General features: G+C 45.3%; 1 protein-coding gene across 6 annotated transcripts; it reads right to left on the bottom strand.

Moving 5' to 3' along the window:
• Window positions 1-359: 359 nt before the first annotated feature.
• EHMT2 (euchromatic histone lysine methyltransferase 2) lies at window positions 360-24,272 on the bottom strand. 6 transcript variants are annotated; one of them, XM_074236662.1, is made up of 28 exons: window positions 23,738-23,796; window positions 23,023-23,092; window positions 22,603-22,821; window positions 22,224-22,495; window positions 22,030-22,114; window positions 21,828-21,895; window positions 19,137-19,292; window positions 18,636-18,794; window positions 18,422-18,536; window positions 18,201-18,302; window positions 17,746-17,894; window positions 17,364-17,507; window positions 16,955-17,190; window positions 16,380-16,562; window positions 16,098-16,180; window positions 15,899-16,005; window positions 14,832-14,954; window positions 14,344-14,445; window positions 13,683-13,787; window positions 13,260-13,414; window positions 12,940-13,107; window positions 12,691-12,835; window positions 12,303-12,380; window positions 11,709-11,824; window positions 11,164-11,250; window positions 2,050-2,128; window positions 1,716-1,891; window positions 361-989 (listed from the first exon to the last, which is right to left on the bottom strand). In XM_074236662.1, the coding sequence occupies exons 1-28, from the start codon at window positions 23,777-23,779 to the stop codon at window positions 809-811; spliced, it is 3,705 nt and encodes a 1,234-aa protein (XP_074092763.1). In that variant the 5' UTR covers window positions 23,780-23,796; the 3' UTR covers window positions 361-808. The 6 variants fall into 6 exon arrangements, with proteins under 6 accessions (XP_074092758.1, XP_074092760.1, XP_074092763.1 ...); XM_074236660.1 differs by having other exon boundaries at window positions 18,422-18,563; window positions 23,738-23,794; XM_074236661.1 differs by lacking the exon at window positions 23,738-23,796 and adding an exon at window positions 24,178-24,272 and having other exon boundaries at window positions 362-989; window positions 18,422-18,563.
• Window positions 24,273-25,103: the final 831 nt, after the last annotated feature.

The following is a 25,103-nucleotide window of genomic DNA, read 5'->3' as shown; positions in this document are numbered from 1 at the left end:
AGCTCAGGGATATCTGATCTGGAACAATACTCAGAACCTCTTCAAAATTTTATGTATTAATAAAATTCTGTTCCAGTAAAAGGTTTGGATAGTGTCTCATAGAACAAAGGTTATCTTCTCTGCCAGAGGAGTCTACCATATCCTGATACTCCCAATTCTTTTCTCAGTCAGTAGCTTTTTTTCCCCCTCCAGTTTCTAGATTCTGCTATAGCTGATAAGCCCCTGCAGCTTCCTCCTCTTCCCAGGCAGTGAGTGCTCTTTTGTCTTCTTCCCTCCTATCATCTCTGTTACCCAGCCAGCACTGCCCCCACCCCACCTCACCTCAGGCCAAAGCAGTTTATAACCAAACCAAAACATTTATTGAGGAAAAAAAATGCCAGGAAGTGGGGTGATGGTGGTCAAGTGATATGGGGGAAGAGGCAATGTTTAGGGCGGGGAGGTCAGGATGCTGGCTATATCTGGCTGGGTGTTCAGATCTCCAAAGATGCCTTTCAAATTCAATTCTAACATCAGGTGCATGTGTGTGTGAGTTTATCCCTCTCTGATGTGAAGTGGGGAATACAAAAGAGGTCATTTTGTTCCAAAGTGGGGAACTGGGTCTGGGAATCAACCATTATGGAAGAATAGGACAAATAACCCCAATTCTTGGTGATGGCGAAGTGTCCCAATTTCAAAACAGATGACACAAATGAACAGGAAAGGCTTGGGACTGTATGTGGGCAGGAAAAAGACAGCTCTGATGGGTAAGAACAATTCCCAGGAGAAGAAATTTTGTGAATAATCCCCCCAGAAGTCACTGGATTTGAGGTCAGGAACTGAGGGAGGGTAAGGACCCAAGGTCAGCAATCAGTTCTGGGTGGGGGTCCAGGCGGGCCAGGCGGCTCTGCTCCAAGGCGATGGCCTCCGCTGAATGTTTGCATTTTTCAGAACCACACTGACAGGTGAAATACTTGCTCTTTATGTCCCAGAACCGGTCGCCATAGTCAAACCTGCCAGGAAGGTCAGGGGAACTTGGGATCCAGATCTCAAAATCTCTGACTTTTAGTTTGCCCACCTACCAATCCCAGAAGCTTTTATCCCAGCTCTCATTCTCTTTAACCACTTTTTCAGAACTCAATCTCTGGCCAACTAAGCCCAAGTCTCATTTTAACCCAATCCAAGACTGGAGAAAAGAACAACTTTTAGAGTACGAGGAATAGGGTATAACAGAGAGCTCTTTGCCAGAGTCACCTGTGGAATTCTGAGGGGTTAGGATTCTGAGAGAATACCAAGTTTCTGAGGATGCTGGAGGTCTTTAAATTATTTTGTGTCATGGTTAACTTTGACATTCTACAGAAGCATGATATCATTCTGGGTTTGTTGCTTACATTCACTCATAAGTGAAAGGGAGGCTAAATTTGTTACAGATTATTAAATGAATAAAGATGCAATATTTTTCCCTAGTTCATCTAACCTTAGACTCCCAAATTAAAAAAATCCCTGATCTAGTTCTAATTCCTCATTTTAGAGCTGAAGTGTGACAACTTTCCCAAAGTCCCACAAGTAGAGAAGTGGGATATTTTGATGCTACCCCTGAAACCCAAGACTTTGGGGTCCCATTTCTCCTCCCTCATATTGTCTCCCTAGATTTTCTAGGGACTCCACCTGTATGCCATATTAAAGATTCAGGTGCCCTCCCTTCCAGCCACCATAGGGAATCCTTGCATCCCCCTCACCCTAACTCCTCGCCTGTCCGGATGTCTCGAGAACTGAAGAAGGCGATTCGGGGGAACCTGAGGTCTTGGTGCAGCATGAAGACTCGAACGGGGATGATGTTAGGATCACATAAATGATTGATAAAACGGCTGATGTTGCCATAGTATCGGGCATCGATGCAGTACACCTCTCCATCCTGGAGAAAATGTGGATTGGTTACCTCCCCTACCTCCCAACTTGCTGAACTGGGCTTCAATCTCAATACAATTACTGATGCTGATCCAATTCAAGATTTCCAGCAGGTATTGAAGAGAAAATAGGCTAAGTCCTCCCCCATCATCCCAAACTACTCACTTTATTGTCCAGGTCAAAAAGATAAGAGTCATCTTCCCGAACATCTGCCTCGGCATCTGAGATCAGTTCCCCAACATACCTAATCCAGCAGGAGGAAGAGAGGAGTTCTGAGAGGGATACTGAGGAGGGTAGGGTGTCCAAGGGTTCCCATATACCACATACTCTAATGACCAATCCCTAAGTTGGTGACTTATTCTTTTTTAAAAAATTTTCAAATTATTTTAGGTAAAGAGTTTAAGTGACTTGCCCAAGGTCACACAGCTACGCAATTATTAAGTATCAGACTGGATTTGAACTCAGGTCCTCCTGACCCCAAGGCCGGTGCACTATCCACTGCACCACCTAGCTTCCCCCTTTAGTGACTTATTCTTGCACTATCCTTTTCTATTTCTCTGAAGGACACTGCTCTTCCCTCAAGTATGTCCTCCTTTCCTACTTCACCCCATCCTTATTCCAGATACTAGGTACTAGAAGTCCAGAAGAGAAGACCATTGTGGGATGTTATGAATGGGGAAACTTAAGTTGGACCATTAAAATGAGTAATATTGGATAGGTATAGTGAAATGGGAGGGCATTTCAGGTAAATGTCATAAACCAAGGCATATTTAAGGCAAAAAGCAGGCAAATCTTATAGCCATTTTCACTCTCCATGCATCCTCACTATCCTCATCCTACTTATTGCTCAGTTGTTAAGCAGTTATTAAGTGCCCACTATTTGCCAAAACTGTCTTCGTCTCTGAGAAGCTCATGTGGACAACTTTGTCAGCTGGCTAAAACCTCTGTTCTTTCAGTTCTCTTCATACTGCTGCCAGGATATTTTCTTACTACATAGAGACCTGGTCAAAAGCTTCAAGGGGGCCCTTACTGGCAACAAGTTAAGTTTAAATTCCTTGTTTGGTTTCAGTGTGTGTGTGTGTGTGTGTATACATGTATATATTTCATATTCAGTGAGTTATAAATACACATATACATACATGTATACATTTATATTTATTCATTTTCTAATGTGAGCTCATAGTAGGAATGAAGTTTACTTCATTTTTCATGTTAGAAAAGTCCTAGGTATAGCTTAATGAATACTTGTAGACTGACTGATCAAGGTCCCACCCTCCCTTTTTAGTCTTATCTCACAGAAGCCCCTCCCTATCCTATCTTTTCCAAGGATGCATTCTCATGTACCAGTTAATCCAGAATTGGTCCCACATCCTGCTATTATACTTTTTCTCAAGCTATTTCCTACAAAAGGAAATGTTCTCCATTAGACTTTGCACTCTCAATTTTTTTAATCAGACCTCTATTTCATGGGAGTGGAAAACCTCTTCAGCATTGCTTCTGGACCTTATGGCCTTAATAGAGTTGTCTGGGATCACTGAAAGGTTCAGTGAGTTGCCCAAAGTAATAAGGCCAGGATGTGTCAAAGGTGAGATTTGAATCCTAGCCTTATGGATTCTAAGGCCAGATCTAATTAAAGCACATTGATGAGCTTTTTATTCATCCTTTATTTTAAATTTTATTTTCTCTTACTCCTTCTGATACCACTCCTTATAACTTCTTTATCTTTCCCTGTCTCTTTTTCCTCATCCTACCCCTGAAATATAGTTATTTCCTCAGATCTAAGTCCCTAGGCTTCTTTTATCTCACTCTTTCCCTCCCTTTCTTCTCCCCTTCAGATATTAAGACCTCATTCACTGTAATGCTCTCATGGTCTTTACCATTGTAACAAACTGTTACAGTTAAACAAAATAAATTCTTAAACTGACCATGTCTAAAACTGCATATCTCATTCTTCATCTTGAGTTTATCACCTATCAGCATTTACCTATCCTTTTTTCTTTTAAATGTTTTTTTTTGTTTTTTGCAAGGCAATGGGGTTAAGTGACTTGCTCAAGGTCACACAGCTAAGTATTAAGTATCTGAGGCCAGATTTGAATTCAAGTCCTTCTGACTCTAGGGTTAGTGTTCTATCCATTGGCACCATCTAATTGCCCCCCCCCATCCTTTCAATGTAAATGCATTCCTTTATCTCCCTACACAGAATTTCTAATGTATTTCTTCTATAATATTGTGAATTAGAATTCTTTTTATGCCCTACCTCTTTGCTAGACTTTAGAATTCAAGAAGGATGGGACCATATCTTTTTCCCCCAACAATTATTTAGTACTATGCTTGATACACAGCAGGTATGTACCAGATGTTAATTGAATTTGTGGTTTAATTGAGGAGAGTAAGAACAAGAAAGTAATGGGGTAAGGGGTGCTTAAATACATATAGGATAAGTATAGACTATAGAATGCCAAGTTAAGTGAGGAGGTTCTTGAATACTCCATAGCAAGACAGATATATAATAGGTATGTTAATAATGATACTTTTGGAAGAGGATGTGGGTTGAATGGATTAATGGAATTAATCTAGTAGTCTGTTTAGATTGAATTTGAGTGGGAGACTGGAGGAAAACAGATCAATTAGGAAATTGACAATATTCTATGCCTGAGTTGCATTTAAACGTGGCTGGTGGCAGTGGAGGTTAAAAAAAAAATCTAAGGGCAACTGGAAAGGCTTGACTACTAGATGTGACAGGCAAGAAAGGCAGGAGTCCAAAATGAGTAAGATTTGAGGTCTAGGCAGCTAGAAGGTCACTTTTAGAGACAGGAAGAAGAGTTCAGTTTTGATAAGAGAAAACATCTGGCAGAAAGCTGAAGATATAGGATTGATGGTCAGAGATGTGGGAGATGATAGTAGAGGCCATGAGAGCATCAGAGTGAATGAGGTCTTAATATCTGAAGGGGAAAAGAAAGGGAGGGAAAGAGTGAGATAAAAGAAGAAGCTCTGAGGAAATAACCACATTTCAGGGATAGGATGAAGGAAAAAAAATTAGGGAAAGATAAAGAAGTTATAAGGAGTGGTATCAGAAAGATCAGGAGAAGATGGTGTTATAAAGGCCAAAGGAAAAGAATATTTAATAAGAATAGTGATTAACAGTGTCAAGTCCTGGAGAAATAATAAGGGACATGGGGCAGCTAGTAGGTACAGTGGATAGTGCACTGGCCCTGGAGTTAGGAGGATTGAAAGGGATGAAGCCAAGATGGTAGAGTAATAGGAAGATGGTTGAGCTCCTGTCTACAACTCCAAACAGATCTCTAAAATTCACCAGCCAAATCCTAATGAAATAATTCATAAAAAGTTACTTTGCTTGGTCCAAAGTCAGCATAAACATGACAGCATTAGGGTCAGAATAGGGGCACCTGGCACACCATCACAAAAGTAGATTGCACACTCATATTGGGGCACTGTAACAGGCACAGGCATCAACTTATAGCTTTGTTGGACCTGCCCAGACCTTTCTTCCAGAAGTGTGCCAGAGCCCAGCCCTAACATTAAGTCCAAAATCAGGAGGTGGGCTGAAAGAATGAACAAATAAACAAAAGAACCCAATCATGAAGATCTCTTATGGTGAATAAGACAAAGCAAATGTTTAAAGTTAAAAATACTTTTATAAATGGAATGAAAGTGCTTGAGGAAAAAATTAGAAAAAGAAATGAGAGTTATGAAAAAAAGAATTGGAAAGGGAATTACTAGATTGGAACAAATGTGCAAAACCTCTCCCAAATGCCAAACTTCAAGAAAATTTGAATGGACCAAACCAGAACCCAATAACTTCATAAGAAAGAGTAAAAAAAAAAAAGTCAAACAAAGTTAAAAGACCGCCCCCCAAAAGTAAGAAAATGCAAAGTATCTTAAAGCAAAAATAAGTGATGTGGAAAAATAGAACAAAGAGAAAAAAACTGAAGAATTACAGGACTATCTGAACACTCTGATCAAAAAAAAGAACCCAGATAAGGATATCAAGAAATCTTTAACTGTTATAGTTCTTAGATCCAAAGGATAAAAATATTAATAGAAAAAAATCTATCAGTTACCTTTTTTTTTTTAAGGTTTTTGCAAGACAATGGGGTTAAGTGGCTTGCCCAAGGCCACACAGCTAGGTAATTATTAAGTGTCTGAGGCTGGATTTGAACTCAGGTACTCCTGACTCCAGGGCTGGGTTCTATCTATTGCACCACTCAGCCACCCCCATCAGTTACCTTCTGAAAGACAAGTCCAAAATGAAAACTGCTAGGAACTTCAGGGTCAAAGAATTCAACATTTAGAATCACACATGATTTAGCAGCCACCACTATAAGACTGCAAACTCAGAATGTAATATTCCAAGAAGGTAAAAGATAAGAATTTTCAGTCAAGAATAACAATTGGAAAACCGAGTAAAATCCTAAAGGGGGAGGGGGGTAGCCAAGATGGCAGCGTGAAGGCAGGAATTCCTGGTAACTCATTCCTCAAAAAACTCCAAAAGTTGTCAAATTATGAGTAGCCAAAATTTAGAGGGGCAGAACCTACAGAAAGACTGAGTGATACAATTTCCCAGTCCAAGACAACTAAGAAGTTCTGCAGGAAAGGTCTGTTCCACCAAGATTGGGGGTTGGAAAAAGCTGCAGCACAGCATAGCTGGGTTGGGCACCTGGCTCTGTGGCAGAGGAGGCAGTTTCTGGACTTCTTGGCCCAGGGATCATTGAGGACAGCCGGAAAGGGTGGTGAGAGAACTCTGCCTCACCAGAGTGAGCATGGAGCAGAGCGTCGGCCTCAGAACAACTCTGCACTAAGAACCTGCAGTGGGAGTCAGCAGAGCCACCCAGCACATCCAGAGATCTCAACCCAGAGATGGTAAGGGGGTTGGGGGAGATTACAAAGATCTCCCTGGGGCAGGACTCTGCTGTTGCCCACACTCAGATCCAGGTCCCAGTACGGGCCCCCACAACACTACCATAGCAGAGCAAGGACCCTACACATAGCTCTAGGGCAGAGGGGAGGACCTGAACACAGGCAAGAGAACAGTCAAAGCCTCTCATAAGATCTTGAAGGAATTAAGGTCCCTGTGGGGTGGCCCCAAAACCCTCCAAAGCCTTGGAAGTGTGGTAAATCAGCCATAGACTGAGGAAATTAGTAAACAACAGAAAAAGAAGAATCTGACCATTAGAAAATGACTTCAGCCCCATAGAGGACCAAAATATTCAGATGATGACAACTAGCTTCTGTATTCAACACCTCCAAGAGAAATAGAAAATGGGATGAGGCTATATATGGATGAGCTCAAAAAAAGACTTTGAAAAGCAATTAAGGGAGGTAGAGAAAAATTGGGAAGGGAAATGAGAGCAATGCAGATAAATCATGAAACCCAAGTCAGCAACTTAAGTGAAAGAAATACAAAAAAATACTGAAGAAAATAACATATTAAAAACCAGTTTAGGCCAAATGAAAAAAGCAAAACAAAAGGCAAATAAATGAGAATGCCTTAAAAAGCAGAATTGGCCAGCTGGAAAAGGAGATTAAAAAGGCTCTCTGAAGAAAATAAATAACTCCTTCAAATGCAGAATGGAACTAAGGAAGTTGATGACTTTGTGAGAACTCAGGAAGAAAGAAAACCACCCCAAACCCCCCAAATTGGAAGAAAATGTGAAATCTCATTGGAAAAACAACTGACCTTGAAAACAGATCCAGGAAATTAAAAATTATTGGGCTACCTGAAAGTCATAACCAGGAAAAGAGCCTAGACTTCATTTTTCAAGAAATAATACAACAAAATTGCCCTAAGATCCTAGAAGCAGAAGATAAAATAGAAATTGAGGGAATTCACTGATCACATCCTGAAAGCGATGCCAGAAGAAAAACTTCCAGGAATATTATAGCCAAACTCTGAAACTCCCAAGTCAAAGAGAAAATACAGAAAGCTGCCAGAAACAAACAATTCCACTACTGTGGCTCTATAGTCAGGATTAAACAGGATCTGGCAGCATCTACATTAAGGGCTTGTGGGGCTTGAATTATATTCTGGAAGGCAAAAAAATCTTGGATTACAACAAAGAATCAACTACCCAGCAAAACTGAACATCCTCTTTTAGGGGAAAAGATGGACTTCCAATGAACCAGGGGACTTTCAAACCTTCCCATTGAAACAACCAGAGCTGAACAAAAAAAGCCTGATCTCCAAGTACAGGACTCATATGAACCACAGAGGGGGTAGATGAGGATTAATTATGAGGAACTTGATAATGTTGACTGGCTTGTATTCCTGCAGAGGAAGAAAATACTGTTATCTCATATGAATTTTCTCATTTATAAGAGCAGCTAGAAGGAACATATATAGACAAGGCACAGGAAGGAGCTGAATATAATAGAATAATATAGTAAAAAGATGGAGTCAATGGGTGATAAAGGAAAGTACTAAGAGGAAGAGAAAAGAGAGGAAGAAGGGGCTAAGATATTTTATAGAAGAGTCAAGAAAAAACTTACAATGGAGTGGAATGGGGGAAGGCAAGGGGGAATGAGTGAGCCTTCAGTCTCATCAGAAATGGCTCAGAGATGGGCAGCTAGGTGGCGCAGTAGATAAAGCACTGGCCCTGGAGTCAGGAATACCTGGGTTCAAATCCAGTCTCAAGACACTTGATAATTACCTAGCTGTGTGGCCTTGGGCAAGCCCCTTAACCCCATTTACCTTGCATAAAAAAAACCTAAAAAAAAAGAAAAAAGAAATGGCGCAGAGAATAACATACAAAATTAATAAGGTACAGACATCCATCTTACCCTAGAGAAAAATGAGAGGAAAAAGATGGGATGAGGGGGGATGGGAGGGGGTAGTAGGTGATAGAAGAAAGGAAAGATTATGGAGGAAGGTACTCAGACACAACACACTCCTGAACAGGGACAGGATGAAAGGAGAGAAAGAATGAAATAGATGAGAATGGGGAAGAATAGAATAGAGGGTAATATAGCTAGTGATAGCAATTGTAGGAAAAATATTGAAGCAACTTCTGTGGTGGCTATGATGGGGCAGGCAACTCATCCCAGAGAGAGAGAGTTGCTGGAAGTACACTTTTTTCTCTCTCTCACTATTCCTGAGGTTTCTCATCTTTTTTGGGGTAGGGGGTTTTATGATTACTCTCACAAGATTATTATAATAATATAAAATAAACAAAAAATCCTAAAAGAGGAAATAAATGTAAACTTTAATGAAATAGAACAGGGCTGTCCAAAATGAGGCTTGTGGACCACATTGATTTTATGTGGTCCCCTGTGAATTTACCAAATGCTTTAGTACTGCAAACTTCTCATTAAACTGACAAATCAAAATATATTATCTATTGTTTCAATAAAAACTTTTACAAGTAAGGGGTGGACAGCCCTGAAATAGAAGATTTCCAAGTATTCCTGATGAAAAGTAAGTGCATTAATTCAAACCTAAGGATGAAGAGAAACATAAAAATGCAAATGTGAATGAACAATGATAAAGAACTAAACAAAGAGAAACTGCTTGCATTCAAATATCAGGATACATGTATCCCCTCAGGGAATACAATCAGATAAGGCCTGAGAGTGGTTCTCTTATTTCTTGATGGTCTCAAGTAAAGAATGGAAAGAATGGGGAAAAAGAATACACTAGAGGAGAGGAAAAAAAGTTAGGGAAAATTATCTCATACAACCAAGGTGTACAGATGGACATTTGTATATAAAAGGGGAGTGGGGGGAAAGAAAGGTTCAATCTCACTGTCACCTGAACTGATCTAAAGAAAGAATGTGCACACACATACACAAAACTAGTTACAAAAATCCATTTTGCTCCACAGGAAAATAGAATGAGGGGGTAATTAAAGGGAGTGTGGATTAAGTTGCGGATGTGTCCTCCGGAAGAACAGCCTCTAAGGATATACAATAAAATTTATAGTTATTTGAGGTGGGAATGGATAGGAATGAGGGAGAGCCCACAAATTAGGGAATGGTTAAACAAATCATGCTATGTAAATGTGATGGAATACTTTTGTGTATGAACTCTTATCAGCCTAACAACCAATCAGGATTCCAGAGGATCAATAAGGAAATCTGTTATCTATTTCCTGATACAGAGATGAATGACTCAGAATGAAGAATGAGATTAAATTTTTTTGGATATGGCCAATGTCTAAATTTTGATTGATTATATATGTTCCTAACGGATTTTGTTTTTCTCATGTTCTCATTTGGGGAAAGAAGATTGAGAAGGTGAGAAAGTGGATCTTGGCTGATTAAAACAGAATTTTTTTTTTAAGAGAAAGAAATAGGACAGCAGTTTGAAAATGCTATTCATCTTTCCAAAAATGTGTGTGTGCGGGAGGGAGAATCAAGATTGAAGACACCGAAGACAGAGAGCCTGATTGAAGTGCCAAGGTCCAGATCGAATCAGGTAAGGGTAGGGATCATGAGGTAGGATATCCTTATCACAGGGTAGGCATCATGAGTTTAGATAGACTGATCAAACTTGGAAAGGAGGAAAGACAATTCTTCTTTTGAGATAGGTGAGGGTAGGTAAAGAGAAAAGGGGTGGCAAATTAGGAAGGTGAGGCAGCACAGTATAGGTTGATTTTGATTTCCTTATTAAACACTTGGTGAAATTCAGAGAAAGGGGAGATTAAAAGAACATAGGAAAAGGTTTATACTAACATTAATGCAAAGGGAATTACAAGTAGGCAAGTAAGAGCAAGGGATAAGTAACAGCAAGGGAACAACTGAAACAGCACAAATCCAAAGCGGGTGGATTTCTCTGAGAGACATCTACATGAAGACAAGTTTAGGGGAAGGCTCTTTTGATTTGGAGTTTGAGGACCTGAGTTCAAATTCTATTCTATTCCCTGTTCAGTATTTTTGTGACCATGACCAAATCACTTCCTGTTTCATTATCTGTACAATAAGAGAGTTGGATTAGATGATCTCTAAGATCACTTTCATCTCTGTCTAGGCCTGTGATTTCACTGGTGTGGGGATTGCCTTTTGTGAAAAATTTTCCCACCGAGGCAGGTCAGCAACTATTCTGTAATTTAGTCTTCTAAATATCTGAGGGCATTGAGAAGTTTAAGTGATTTATTCAGGGTCACAGGATGTCTTAAGGGGTATGATTTGAACCCAGGCCATCTTGCCTCATCTGTCATCTATTCACACAACAGATTGCCTCTCCTTTCATTCCACCAAAAAGTCCCAGCCCTTGCCCTCCTAAACCCTTCCAGACTCTCTTTTGGGTAAGCCCAGCAGACTCACTCGCAGATGAAGGTACCCTGGGGAATAGTCTGCAACGCACGGACACCCCAACCCATCTTGGCAGTACGGTAGAGCTGTAACCGAACCCTGGAGTGGGGGAGAAAGGAGAAAAAATGGAATGTTTTAACTGGGGGATGGACAGGATGATATTCATGGAAAAGACAGAAAGACGATTCTAGATGTAGAGCTGGAAGATGTAGAGCAGAAGCATATCTAGAATATCCTCTCTCAATAACAGCTAAGGAAAACAAGGGGCCCAGAAAAGTTAAGTGTTGTGCTCTAGGGTCACTCACAAACAAATCCCACTCAGAGACAGGATTTGAACCAGGGTCTCTGACTCCTCCCAAATCCAGGACTCTTTTCATTGTTTCTCTGAGGTAGAAAAATATGAGAAAGCTAGGGAATGGGGAACCCTTGGCCCAAAAGGATGACCTACTACCCAAATTCACTGAAGACAAGGGGCTAAAACTGCAGCAGGGAATTAAGGCTGCCTGGGTGCTCAAGGGTCTCAGAGAAGTGGAAGGCTAAAAGACAAAAGTCCTCACTTGATACCACTCTGTACCACTCGATTCTTGCAACTTCTCCAGCAGGCACAGGCCTGGTTACATTCAAAGATCAGGGGGGGCTCAATCTTATTAAACTCCTGAAGCAGTCGTCCATCCTGGTTCCAAAGGAAAAGGGGAAAAGTGAGAAGAGACAGTGGTATTTATGGGAGACCTTCCTTTCCAAGTCTCCCTTTCTTTTATTATATCTTATGGGAAAGAAGCTAATTGAGGGAAGGAGGAAGAGGAGGGGCCTTGTTTATATAGGAAGCAGGACAAACACAGAACCAGTTGAAGATTATTTGCATATACCAACACAAATAGTACAACCAATTTTTTGGCAGTTTCCCAAGAAAACTTCTCTGTTCCCCTTGGATTGGGAGGGAAGAGAGAAGGATCATGAAGAGAAGACTTCCTCCTCTCTGAGCCACAGCAACCCCCCTCGCCCCTCCCCATCTCCTCAATATCTCTACCTCTCTGGGAAGGACAGAAAATGAATGCTGGCAGCTGGGGAAATACATCATCTTTGTGTCTTGAGAGCTCTTTTGGAAAAGGGATTGTTGTATGGAAAATGAGGGTCATGGGAAGCTCACTCACCTTGTCATACCAGCACCGTATACTGAGTTGGCCACAGAGACAGTTGGAGCTTGAGCAGTCATCCATGCAGGTGCAGTGCTAGAGAATGAGGATATCGGGGGTCATATCCTTTAAGCCCAGGACCCAGGTATCCTGCCCTGCAGCATCTACAACAGTTGCCCTCCACGGCCCAGAGTCCTTTATTTTGTCGGGGATCATCAGACTCTTGACTACATGGCATGGGAATAATGCTTTGGGTAGAGCTGTTGGCTGGAACTAACAAAGTGAGTGGGCTAAGTGGATGTGCTCTGATATTATTAGAGGTCAATAAGAAAATTGACTAATAGTCTCTGAAGTGGTAGAATTAGGATAGCAAGAGGTCTGGGAGACCTTTCCCACCTCACTTTACCTGCAGGTGTGTAATGTTTCGGTCAATATTCATAGTTGAAGTTTCACAGTTTTCAGAGATGTATTTGTAATCTTCTGGACAAGGCTCCCCATCCACCCCATTGACACAGGGAATTGGTACGTTTTCATAACCCCGAGCTACATCTCTAGGGGGAAGAGAAGTAATATGATTGAGGGAGTGAGACCCACATTCCCCAGGTCCTTTGGGGGAAGGGCAATTAAATGGTTAGGGGACTCTGGGAACCCCCACCTGCAAATGATTTTTTCAGTTCGTAGTACTCGGTTGCCTACACCAAGGCGAAGTTTTCGGTTGAGCTGCAGGGCCACCCAGACATCTGAGCGTTCAGGTGTCAGGTCCCATGCAGTATCTCCTTCTTTGTTTCGTAATTCTGGATCTGCACCCCGGGACAGGAAAAGCCTGAAGTAGAACAAGGAAAGGGTAAGGAATATGTTATGGAGATGCTGATGACAGAAGCAGGAAAAAAGAAAAACACAGGAGAGGGATAGATAGAAGGCAAGAAAGAAGGAAAAAGTGGGGAGCCCAGGCTCTGGGGTAAGGAAACTGCTCACAGCACACAGTCATGGTAGCTCTCTCGAGCAGCGATGTGCAAGGGTGTGTCTCCATGATAGTTGACTGCATGGAGGTCACAGCGAGCATTTAGTAGGACTTCAGCAATGGCAGCACTGCCTGTGAAGGAGGCCCAGTGCAAACAGATGTTCTCTTCCTGAGGGCAAGGGAAAGATACAGCAGCTGGGTCAGGATGTCTGAATTCCAAAGCTCAATTACAGTTAAAAAAAAAAAGACCAATAAGATATGATGCCTGCTATTATGGAACTCATGTCATAGCATAGGGATATGACATGGATAAGGGTAAAAATGATATGCAACAGTATATTAGTAAGTCAGAGAGGTACAAAATGGAAAAAATATGAGATAAACAAGGATTCAAAAGAATCATCCTCCCACCCCCATAGCCACATGTTGTCTCATACATTGTCAGTGAGTGTGACATCTGCTCCTCGAGTCAGCAACATTCGAATGACTTCAATATGCTTATGTTCAGCTGCCCAAATTATGGGTGTCCAGCCTCCATTATCCTAGAAGGAGTAAAAGGAGGCAGCTAAGGCTTGGGGCCCACAATTAGGTCTTCTCCTATAGTTGTATTTGGTTAAAAGGGGAGACATGAGTTTTCCTTCCTTCCAACAGAGAGAGAGAAAGAGAAACAAAATAGGAAGACATATGGAGAGATACATGGAAGGTGGAGATTGCAAAGGGAGCAATAAAGAGGGAGAATGAGAGAGAATATGGAAAAGACTAGTGATGGACATCAGCAGAGGCAGAAAGCAACATAAGAGAGGGAGGGAGGGAGAAATATATTGGTAAGGTGAAGCTTTGGCTGTGAATGGCACCAAAGAAGAGATAGTTGTTGGCAGAGACAGAGAATGAGTCACCACCATGCAGGAAGAAAGAGTCAGAGACAAAGAAGAAAGATTCAAGAGTGAATGAAAAAACAACATTCACAAAAAAGTAAGGGGGAAGAGGCAGAAACTGGAGACAGAAACACTTAAGAACAATTAAAAGACAAAGATGAAGAGAAGAAGGAGAGGAGGGTATAGGGAACAGAGGTAAGGGGGGAAACCACTGATCACTGACCTGAGCATTTACATCTACTTGGCCAGTGCTGAGCAGCAGGCTGACCATCTCCAGGTTGCCAATCTTAGCTGCATGGTGAAGACAAGTAGAACCATCTTCCTCCTGGGAAAACAGGTAGACATGGACTTTTAATCTCTCAATTAGGGGTACTTAACCTTTTTTTTTTTTGAGGTAGGGGAGCAGGGAGGGGTGAGGGAGAAATGACCTCCTTTGACAGTTCAGTGAAACCTATGAACTCCTCAGAATGTTTTTAAGTATTTGAAGGAAGAAAAAATAAATATTTGAAGGAAATGTTAAATTTCAGTTAGGAGTTGCCATAAATAAAGATGCAATTTTTTTTTCTCATCCAAGTTTACAGAGCCCTTGCTCCCAAGGGATACTCTTTCTCTTTCACCTTAGCTATAAGTCTTTGCCACACCTCCCACCACTCCACTCATACCAATACAATTATGGCCACCAGTTGAGGATCCTGGGGCTACTGTTCCTACCTTGCTATAGACACAGCCTCCTCGCTGCACCATGTACCGAGCAGCCTCCACATGGTTGTTGGCCACAGCTTCCATGAGAGGGGTCCGCTGCAGCTTATCTACAGCATTGATGTTTGCCCCGGCCTGGCAAGTGGGAAAAAGTGTTAGCCAATCAGAAAGTGAACAAATAAGCCTCTACTGAGTAATATGTCAGGCTCCAGGGAGACAAAGAAAGTCAAAGATAGGATTCTTTCCTGAAGAAGCCTCTAGACTATTCTATTCTAGAAATGGGAGAAGATACCCCTATGTACAGGGAGGATGAAAGGTAATCTCAGAGGGAAGAAATTTGCATCTGGAGGGACTAGGGAAACTAAGAGGTGGAGAGGAGGGGGCAGAGTATTTGCTACGTAGGTGACTGTTGGTGCAAAACTCTGGAATAAGGAGCTGAAGCATGTAAAGACAGTCCAGTCACATCATACAGTGGATAGGACAGAGTGCTGTGTAAGAAGGGAAAGACCAAGGAAAAAGGTCCCATACTGGAGAATAGCTTAAAACACAAATAAATGACCCAGCTTCATGGTTCCCTCCAACTCCACCCTGGAGGTCTGCTTGTTTGCCCAGCAACCTCCCTCCCCTACCCCCCTCCTGGGGATTTGCATAACTCTACCAATATCCCTCCTCACCGCTGTGCAAAAATAGCCACAGCCTGGGCAGCAATGATGCTTGACCATCCGGGCTCGATGGATGGAACTACTGGGGTGACATGGTCAGAGTTGGGGCTCAGAAAGATTGGAGGATGGATCATAATGAGGAGAGACTTGAGCCAGGAAGATCAAGAAGAAGGCTATTAATAGTTTAGGGGAAAGTTTAGGTTCAAGGGCCTGAACTAGGATGGTAGCAATGTTAGTGGTGATAAGGGAATATACATAAGAGATCAGGTAATGCAATGTGGTATGGCATAAGCGTGCATGTGTGGATGACTAGGATGAAGGGGGCAGGGGAGAGAGTTGGAGGAAAGGGCCTAGAACATCAATTTTAGCATCAAGCAGAGAGGACCAAGAGACACTGAAAGCCTGGACTGCTTTTACCTGCAGAAGCACATGGCAGATCTCAACGGAGCCCTTCTGTGCAGCTGCGTGCAGGGGTGTGCGCTTGCTTTGCTGGTCACTTTGGAAGTTGGGGTCCAGGTTGTCCACTATGAGAGTGGGGGAAGTGTCATTTAGAGAGAGACTGAGGGAGAGGCTATGGGAGAGGGACAGATAGACAGAGACTGGGGTGGACACTCACAGAGCATTAGGACAACCTTCTGCAGCTCCCCTTGCTTCACGGACAGGTACAACTGACGGGGATGGAAGCGAAGCTTCTTCCTTCTGCCAAGGGGAGAGGGAGAGAGGAAAGGGATGGAATAGAGAGGTTTAAGGGTTCAACACCCCAAATCCCTAATCAGATGCTTCTTACTTCAGCCACCATGCCTTTACTCATCCATAAGTTTGAGTCTACTAAAAAAAGATCCCTCTCCCTTTAAAGATCCAGCTATCTGTATACCCCCCAGCCACAAGTTTCTCTCACCGCTCAGACTCCTGGATGACTAGGGCCTTTTCCAAGGCTTCTCGGCCTGGTCCAGCCCCTAGACCTACAGCTGAGAGGATACTGCCATTGGGCAATGCCAAGGAAGGACCTGAGCTGTCAATGGTATCAGCCAGTGGTTCACAGAGGGGGCGCCTTGGTTCTCCATGACCCCGCATCCTGGCACTGGGGAAACAGAAGAGGTGTGGGGAAAGGGGCTCTTTTGTCTTGGGGAGGGATAAAAGACTAGGGAAAGGGAAAAGACATTCAGATTGCAGAAAAAAAGATGAGAAGAAAGGAAGGAAAGAATGAAGGGTAGAAAGAAAGAGAAAGACAGGGAGGGAAGGAAGGGGAAAGAAGAGGGACAGCAGAAAAAAGGAGGAAAGAAGGGAGGAAGAAGGAGCACAGAAAGGTAAAGGAAATATGAAAGGACAACAGGAGAGAATGGGAAGAAAAAAGGAAGAGAATCAGATAAAGTAAGGATATAAGAGGTAAGTAGAAAAGGAAATTAAAGCTAATAGGTGAAGAAGAACCTACAAAAGGAGAGGGCTCTTCTTTTTGGGGGGGGGGAGGGGTACCTGGGCTGGGAAGTGTCGGCCCGTCCAGGGGCATCCTGGGCAGGGGGTGGGGGGAGAGGAGCAGCAGTGCCAGGAGGTGGGGCCACCCCATCACTCCGGGCAATTGTCACCTCCTGGGCCTCAGAAGCGTCTTCCCCACAGTGGGGGCAGAAAACCATCCCATTCAGCTGGGACACGCAGGCTTTGTGGAAGCGATGGGCCACTCGGAAATCAGGGTGACACTCCAAGAATGTGCCCTTGTTGGGGGGGGGGGATTGGGGGCAATGGTATTAGGACCCAAATAAATGACTCAATTTCATGGTTCCCTCCAATTCCTCCCTCCCCATGGAGGTCTGCTTGTTTGCCCAGCAACCTCCCTCCCCTACCCCATCCTGGGGATTTGCATAACCCTACCAATATCCCTCCTCACCGCTGTGCAAAAATAGCCACAGCCTGGGCAGCAATGATGCTTGACCATCCGGGCTCGATGTGTCTCGCAGAGGACCATCAGAGCTACTCTGCTTGAAGGTCTCATTGTTTCCCGCTTTTGGATTCCTGCACTGCAGCCTGACAGCTGGAAGGATGAGGTGTTAGGAGAGGAGCCACAGAAGAAAAATTATAAAGAAAGGTAAGGCAGGGAAGCAGGAAAGACAAGCTGAGGATCCCATTATTTCTGTTACTCTTTACTCTTTCCTAGTCCCCCTCCCCATCCACCAAACCTCACAGGATCCAACACATATTAGATAGCTAATGCCATTATTACCACTTTCCTCCAGTTTTTCATCTGTATTTTCTCTGAATCCAGACCCTACCTCTCCATCTATGCTCTCTGTGGCCATGCATTTGTGACCAGCCCTCTCGCTGATCCGGTCAATCTTTGGAGCTTCCATGCGGCAGCTGCAGAGGGGCAACTCCTCAAATCCCCGCTCTGTCTCCAGGGATGATGTGTCATTTGACACCCCTTGGAATAAGGAGATGCAGAAAGAGAAAAGTCACAGGAAGACCTAAACGCTACTTTTACCCATCAAGTCCCTTCATCTTATTGGCTGATTTTATCATCCAGTTAGGATAAGTGACTATACCCTTTCCTTTTTCTAACAGATCAAAGTTGCTCCCAACCCCATCCCTTCCAAAAAAATTAACCCCCCTTTTTTCTGCCTCCATTGGTTATGATGGGATTGCTAATCTCCTTCCAGAGGTGAATTAATATTCTTATTCTCGGCTCATCCCAAGCCTCCGTAAATCAGCTCTTCATTTTCCTAATTACCAGCATGGTTGGGAGAAAGATTTCCTTCACTGGGTAGCTCCAGAGACCCTAGAGGCACCTCTATGTACTCACTGGGGCCAGAGGGACCAACACCATTCACCCCTAATATAGAGAGAGAACAAGAGAGAAAAATTGGGGGAAACTGAGGCTGGGATTTGTATGTAAGAAGAATTTAGACATCTTTTGCTCTAAAAGGACAGGAACTTAATCTGTATTAATACCCCGCTGCTCCTTGGCCCGTGGTGTTTCCCGCTTTCGACGTTTTCTTGTGGGCTTCACCCAAGGACTGTCCTTCCGCCATTTCTTCTTTGCTTTTCTTCGACCACTAGAACCACTCTGATGGGGAGGGAGAAGAATTGGAACCTGGGTATGCAAGTTTACTTTATCTGTTCCCAATTCTAGGCTTTCTTTACCAACCCATATAGCAAAACTTACCCTATCAGACTGATTGCCGGACTCCTCATCTTCTTCCTCATCTTCCTCCTCTTCTTCTTCCTCCTCTTCCTCCTCCTCTTCCTCCTCCTCCTCTTCTTCTTCCTCTTCCTCCTCCTCTTCTTCTTCACTCAACTGCTCTGCTAAGACCTCTGCCTCAGACTAGAAAGGAAAAAAAGAGGATGGGGCTGTTGGGAGGGTGACTCTCAGATCAAAAATGTTGTCCTTTGGCTGATCTGGTGAGAAGTCTGAAAGGGAGTCTAATTGGGGCACTCTCCACTTGATAGGAAAGGAAAGGAAAAACTCATGACAGAGAAGACAACTATGACCTCAGGGCTCAGAAAAGTTATGAGAATTATGTATGAAATAATGGAAGAACAAAAGGGACAGGGTCAGCAGAGAAGATTAGACACAATGTGTTAGGAGGAACACTGAGCAGTGGGGCACAGACTGTCTAAAGGCTCTAAGACTAGAAGTAGCAGGGAGGTCACAGCTGCTCCTTACCTTACTGTCTGAGTCAATTCGCTCATCCACAGAGTAGGAGTCATAGTACAAACTGAAGCCTTCTCCTACATCTGTATCCCAGTCCTCTATGGCCTCCTGGTTTTCCTTCTCCAGGGCCATGTCCTCAGACCCCCCAGCAGACCCCAGCTCTTCCAACTGGGAAATAAAGAGTTCCCCTTCCATGAAGATCCCATCAGCTAAATATGTTTTCTCCCACCTTCCACATTCCCTAGAATGATACTTCAATGAAATACCTCCTTTGGCTTTATCAGTGTATGTGTGTGAATCAAATGCACACTAAGGTCCAGGCACTGTGCTATGTGCTAAGAATACAAAGAATAAAACAATCTATCATCTAAAGGATCTTCTATTCTACCTGGAGGAGACATGTATGTGTACATGTACACACACACACACATACACACACACACATGCACAAACAATACAAGATAGTCTGAGAGGGAGGGCATTTGAGGAAATCAGAAAAGGTAAAAGTGGTGATTGAGTTGTATCTTTTAAATTCTAACAAGTGGTGTGGAAGAAACTGATTACAAAGTAAGGAGATTGAAGATGGGAGTGCCAAGTGTGAGGAGCAAAGTAAAGGTCACTTTGTATCACAGAGTGTGGAAAAGAAACCTCACTGCACATTACTGAAGGTTTGGGGCCAGGTTAAGAACTTTAAAAACTAAAGAGTATATTTTATTGTAGAGGAAACAGGGAGCCACTTATAGGGTAGAGACATCATTCAGACTCCTAATACTCTCTCCCCTTGACCCGTCTCACTAGAGGAAGTGGCCTTATCCAAGGTTAACTCTTCTATTTGTTCAAATGATCCCATTCCATCCTACCTCTTCTGATATACTGCTCTTCTATCATCCCCACACTTTCACTTGTTTCTTCCTGACTACTGGCTCCTTCTCTACTAACAACAAACATACCCATGTCTTCCTTCAAAAGACCTGATCTTTCTATCTCCATATAGTTTTTCTATCTCCTATAGTTTTTCTGCCTATGTAACTAAATTACTTGAAAAGGTCATTTCCTCCACTTTTTCTCCTCTCACTACCTTCTTAATCCCTCAAAATCCAGTGTCATACTGTAGTATTCCAAAGAAACTAAAGTTACTAATGATCTCTTTCTTCCTGAATCCCATAGCCTTTTCTCTTTCTTCATTTTCCATGTAGCCTTTGATACTGTTGAGCACTCTCTCCAACTTGATACTTTTTTTCTCTCTAAGTTTTCAGGTCACCACTTTATGATGTATACTTGAAATCCAGTTTGAGATGTCCAAAAGACAGCTGAAGTTATGAAATTAGAGTCAGCAGAGAGATTGGGACAGGAAAAGTAGATTTGAGAATGACATCATAGTGATGGTAATTAAATCCACAGGAGCTAATTATAATTAGATCACCAAATGAAGTATATAAAGAGAAGAGGGCCCAGGACAGAATCTTGGAGGCCACCAGAGAGAGTGATATGTGAGAGGATCCAGGTAGAAACCAGGAGAAAGTGATGTCCTGAAAAACCATAATGTCTAAGATAGAATTCATTCCATTTCCCTAAAGCCATCTTCTCTCTTCTGCCTTTCCTTATTAATGTAGAAGGCAACACTATCATCCTCCCAATCCTTCACAAACTAGGAGTCATCCTGGATGGTTTACTATGTATCTCATCCCTAATTTAACTCATCTGTTGCCAAGGCCTGACAATTTCAACTTTGCAACAGCTCTTGCCTAAGTCTTCTTTGATAATTTCACCACCAAAAATATAGAATATCATGTCTAGACAATTACAACAGCCTGCTAGAGGGTCAGCCAGTCTCAAGTCTTTCTTCACTGCAATCCATCCTCTATTTAGTCATAAAATGCCTCTAGGTTCAAATATAAAAATGCTGTTTGGCATTCAAAATTCTTCATAACTTAAGGTCCAAGTCTTCTTACACCCTGAAAGACTGATTCTTACACTCTGAAACACATTTTTGTTGCTCCAGTGACACTGGGCCCCCTGACTGTTCTACAAACAAGACATTCCATCTCTGGGCTCTGGGCATTTTCTCTGGCTGTCCCCCAGTCCAAGAAAACTTTTCCTCCTTTGTTCTAAGAGCAACTAAAGTTCTATCTTTTAATAGGAACTTTACCTAACCCCTCTTAATTCCAGGGTCCTCCCCTGGTCAATTATTTCTTATTTATCCTGCATGTAGTTTGCTCTGTATGTGTATGCATGTTATCTCATTCATTAGATTGCAAGCTTCTTGAGGGTAAGGACTACCTTTTATCTCTTTTTGTATCCCTAGCATTTAGCACAGGGCCAGCATATAGTATTTAATAAATGTTGACTGATTGATGTTGTTAGATCTCCTAAATTGTGAGTTTCTCAATGGTAGACGCTATCTTTCTTTGTATCACCCAGTGTACCCTGCCCATTAGAAGGCACCCAAGTGTACTAAATATTAAGAGACCTGTACCCCCCAAGAGTCAGCACCTCTCCCCTCCCCTGCCTTAGTTTGAACTGAGTAGACCCCTGAATCGACTTGCCAATAGATGCCTTCTGTTAGGAACTAAGTATTTTGTAGCCACATTTATCTCCTTTTCTTTCCATTCCTTTTTAATAGTTGTCTTCCTCTCAAAGAGACTATCATTTTATATTTAGTTCTCTGACTATCCCTTGGTCCTGTCCTTGACAAAGCCTTACCAAGCCATGGGGTCCTCTCTTGTGGGGGCCTGAACTTCCTAAGTCCAGCTTCCTCCTTTTGGCAATGTCTGGAAGTAAAGAGATCAAGTTAGGTTTTTCTCCTCAAACCTCAGGAAGATTTTTGATGCCCCAAACCAAAATTATCTGCTGCCCCAAAGGTATGAGTGAGAAAGAAGCTAGAATCTATGGTTGAAGGATATACCTGTTCCCATATCCCCCATTGAATGAAGATCATCACTCATTCGAAAATGTTGAACTTCAGGGGGGCGTTTTTCGGGGACTGGAGGCTGGGGAGTACACAGAATGGAAAATAAGACTCCCCTCTCCCCGCCCCCCCCCACTCCTTCTCCTTGTTTCAAGAGATACTTATTCCCTTCCCTGCTTAGGCCTTTTTACCTGTCCATTCCCTGGTTTGGACATGGTTTTTCGAGCTCGGTGGACCTTGGGCTTCCCTTCCGGACTGGTGGGGGTGGGGGTAGGGGTGGGGATAGGGGCAGGCTCTGGCCCAGCTCCAGCCCCTTGTGTCCCAGGCATGCTCAACAGCCGCATGGCTAAACTCTGGACTGAGGGAGGTGATTTCCCGGTCCCTGTCATGGTAATCTTCGCCCGGCTTGGGCAGACACTACCCCCTTTGCTGGGGGACGAGGGAAAGGACTTAGTGGCATGGCCTGGATAACATTATTGGGAGAGAGGAGGGAAAACAGCATGACCTGAGAGCCCAGTTTTCCCCACTCCTTGAATTCCCCAGTCTCTCAAGTCCTCCCAACTTCCTTACCTAATAACATCCTACCACTGTGAATGCCCTCATCTCCCTCTGGACTCTCTGGTTCATCACCAATGAGGGGTGTGGATCCCACTGGGGTGTCAGCACCCTCATCCCCTACAGTCACTGTGACTGAGGCAGGAGATAAGGGGCCAGTGGGTTCCACAGACTCTGGATGGTCCTGGGGTGGGGTCTCCTCTCCAGGAGACTTATCTCCTGAGGAGCTAAGACCTGAAAAGATAAGGGAGGGAGGGGGAGGAGGTGTCATTATTACCAAGGTCCCTAATGGGCTGGGGGTGGGGGGGGAAAGGGATTCCTTCTGGGAAGGAATCAAAGGGCAAAGGCAAGTCTGCCCTCCCGGTGGCAAAAAAAAAAAAAAGCAGCAGGGTATTGGGAACCAAAGGGCTTTCTGGGGCTGGGCTGCACGCTTACCTCGCTCTGCAGGTCCCCGTGCTTCTTTCTCCAGCAGCAGCGCCCCCCCCATCTCACCAGGGGCCTCCCCCTGCGAGGGGAGACAAGGGGTAGGGGGACTGGTCAACCCGGCTGGGGGCAGAGGAGCCCAGGACGTCTGGGTCCGGGCAGAAGAGAGCAAGCTTCGCCCCCTCCCCCGGCCCCGATGAGTCGCCCCTCGCCCTCGCCCTCGGCTCCCGGGCAATGGCCCTCGCCCTCTCCCCCGGGCCCGAAGGGACCCCCTCCCCCTCGGTAGCCCCCGCATCCCGGGAGCAGAAAGGAGGGGAGGGGGCGTGGCCAGCGCGCCCCGGCCCCGCCCCCTCCTCCCGGGTGCACGAGACGCTCCCCCTTTGTCCCCGGAGCCGCGGGGGCCCCGCGCGACACCCCCCCCGGCCCCCGCTCCCGCCCAGCTTGGCGGCCTGCCCCGCGCACCCCGCGCGCGTGCTCCCGGGACCCCGGCCCCGTCCGCCCATCCCGGGGCGGCCGGCGGCTGCACGCGCACCTCCAAGCCCGCTTCCCCCGCCTCCCATCCCCTGGTCCCCTCCCCGGCCCCCGGCGCCGGCCCCCCGGCCCGCGGCAAGCCCGGCGCCGGCCCCCCGGCCCCGTTGCACCCCCGGAGCATTGCACGAGCGCGCGCTTCCCCCGGGCGCGCGCGCGGGCGGGCAAGCACCCGCCTCCCCCCCCTCCCCTTCCGCACCTCGGCGGCCGCCGCCGCTGCAGCTCCCGCCGCCGCCGCCATGGCCGCTCGCGCGGGGGGCTCAGGAGGCGCGCGGCCGCCCGCGTCACGTGGGCCGGGGGGGCGGGGGAGGGCGGGAGGGGGGCGAGCGCCCTTAAAGGAGCCGCGGCCTAGCGCTCTGCCGGGCGCCCGGGGCGGGAGCCCGCCGGGAGGGGACGGGTGGGGCGGCGTCGGAGGCCACTGCGACCCGGCCGCCCTGGCCTTGGCCATGGGGGTGAGCGCGGGCGCCCCGCCGGAGGGCCGGGGCCGGGAGCCGGGGGCCGCCGCGGTTCCGCAGGTCCGGGCGTCCCGGGGGGCGGCAGGACGGGGCCGCTGCCTCTGGTCTCGGTCCGGCTGGAGCGGGAGAAGCCTCGGCTTCTGCACGGGGACCGGGGGCGCTGCGAGACGCTGCTCCCCGTTACCTCGGGCTCGGGCTCCGGGCCTCATGCTGACCGGCCAGGGCTCAGTTCGGAGCCGCGCCGGCCGCCCCCAGCCGGCTGCGGGCCCATCTCTACACGGGCGGCGGCCCCACCGCCCAGCACCCGGGGACGCACGGCCGAGGCTGCAGCCCTCGAACCCTGGCGACTCCCCGGCTGTGGGCTGGGACTGGGCACCCGGGGCCTCCTCCGAGGCCTCCTCCGAGGCCTCCTGGGAGCTGTAGTTCGTCAAAGACCGAGAGCGGCCTCGACGAAACAACCTCAGTCCTACTGGAAATGGCCCCGGGACCCAGCGAGTATTGTAGTTTTAACCTTTCGCGGGGCGACATGATCACCCCAGCTCTGGCGGGCGACTGAGGCTTGTGGATCCCTTCCCAGAAGAATTTTAAAAATGGATAATTGGAAGAAATGACGTTTGAGTTTAGTGGGGAAAACCATGCAGACCTTCGTCCCCATCCAAAGCTAGAATCCCAATTTGAGAACCCCTGATCTAATCTAACACTCACTTTGTAGTAAAAGCAACTGGCTCAGATGTGGCTTCTCACAAGATAGTGACAAGAGGGGGCGGCCAGGTGGCGCATTGGATAGAGCACGGGCCCTGGAGTCCCGAGGACCTGAGTGCAAATCTGGCCTCAGACATTTAATAATTACCTACCTAGCTGTGTGGCCTTGGGCAAGCTACCTAACCCCATTGCCTAGCAGAATAAATAAAAACAAACAAGATAGTGATAAGAGCAGGTACTAAAACACAGTGGTCTGACTTCCCCAGTTATGAAACTTAGAATTTTGCAAAAGTGCTGCTGAAACAGATTTACATGTTCTTTGTCTTGTGCTGAGAGGAAAACCAGGAGATGACTAAAAACACTGGACCAGCACAGAAAACTCAAGCAGAAATTGAAGGGCTAGGGTAC

The sequence above is a fragment of the Macrotis lagotis genome, chromosome 5 (assembly GCF_037893015.1).
Source record: "Macrotis lagotis isolate mMagLag1 chromosome 5, bilby.v1.9.chrom.fasta, whole genome shotgun sequence".
Taxonomy (NCBI): domain Eukaryota; kingdom Metazoa; phylum Chordata; class Mammalia; order Peramelemorphia; family Peramelidae; genus Macrotis; species Macrotis lagotis.
Note: the sequence above shows the minus strand (reverse complement) of the source record. Positions and strands in the feature narration are given on the sequence as shown.

What these genes read in the sequence shown, in the direction of transcription:
- EHMT2 (XM_074236657.1), bottom strand. Translation starts at nt 23,305, where the DNA reads ATGCGGGGGCTACCGAGGGGGAGGGGGTCCCTTCGGGCCCGGGGGAGA. An exon ending in AATGGGGGATATGGGAACAG is followed by an intron (nt 21,896 to 22,029) that starts GTATATCCTTCA and finishes CTTTACTTCCAG; the next exon opens with ACATTGCCAAAAGGAGGAAG. An exon ending in ATGTCACACTCACTGACAAT is followed by an intron (nt 13,415 to 13,682) that starts GTATGAGACAAC and finishes CCTTGCCCTCAG; the next exon opens with GAAGAGAACATCTGTTTGCA.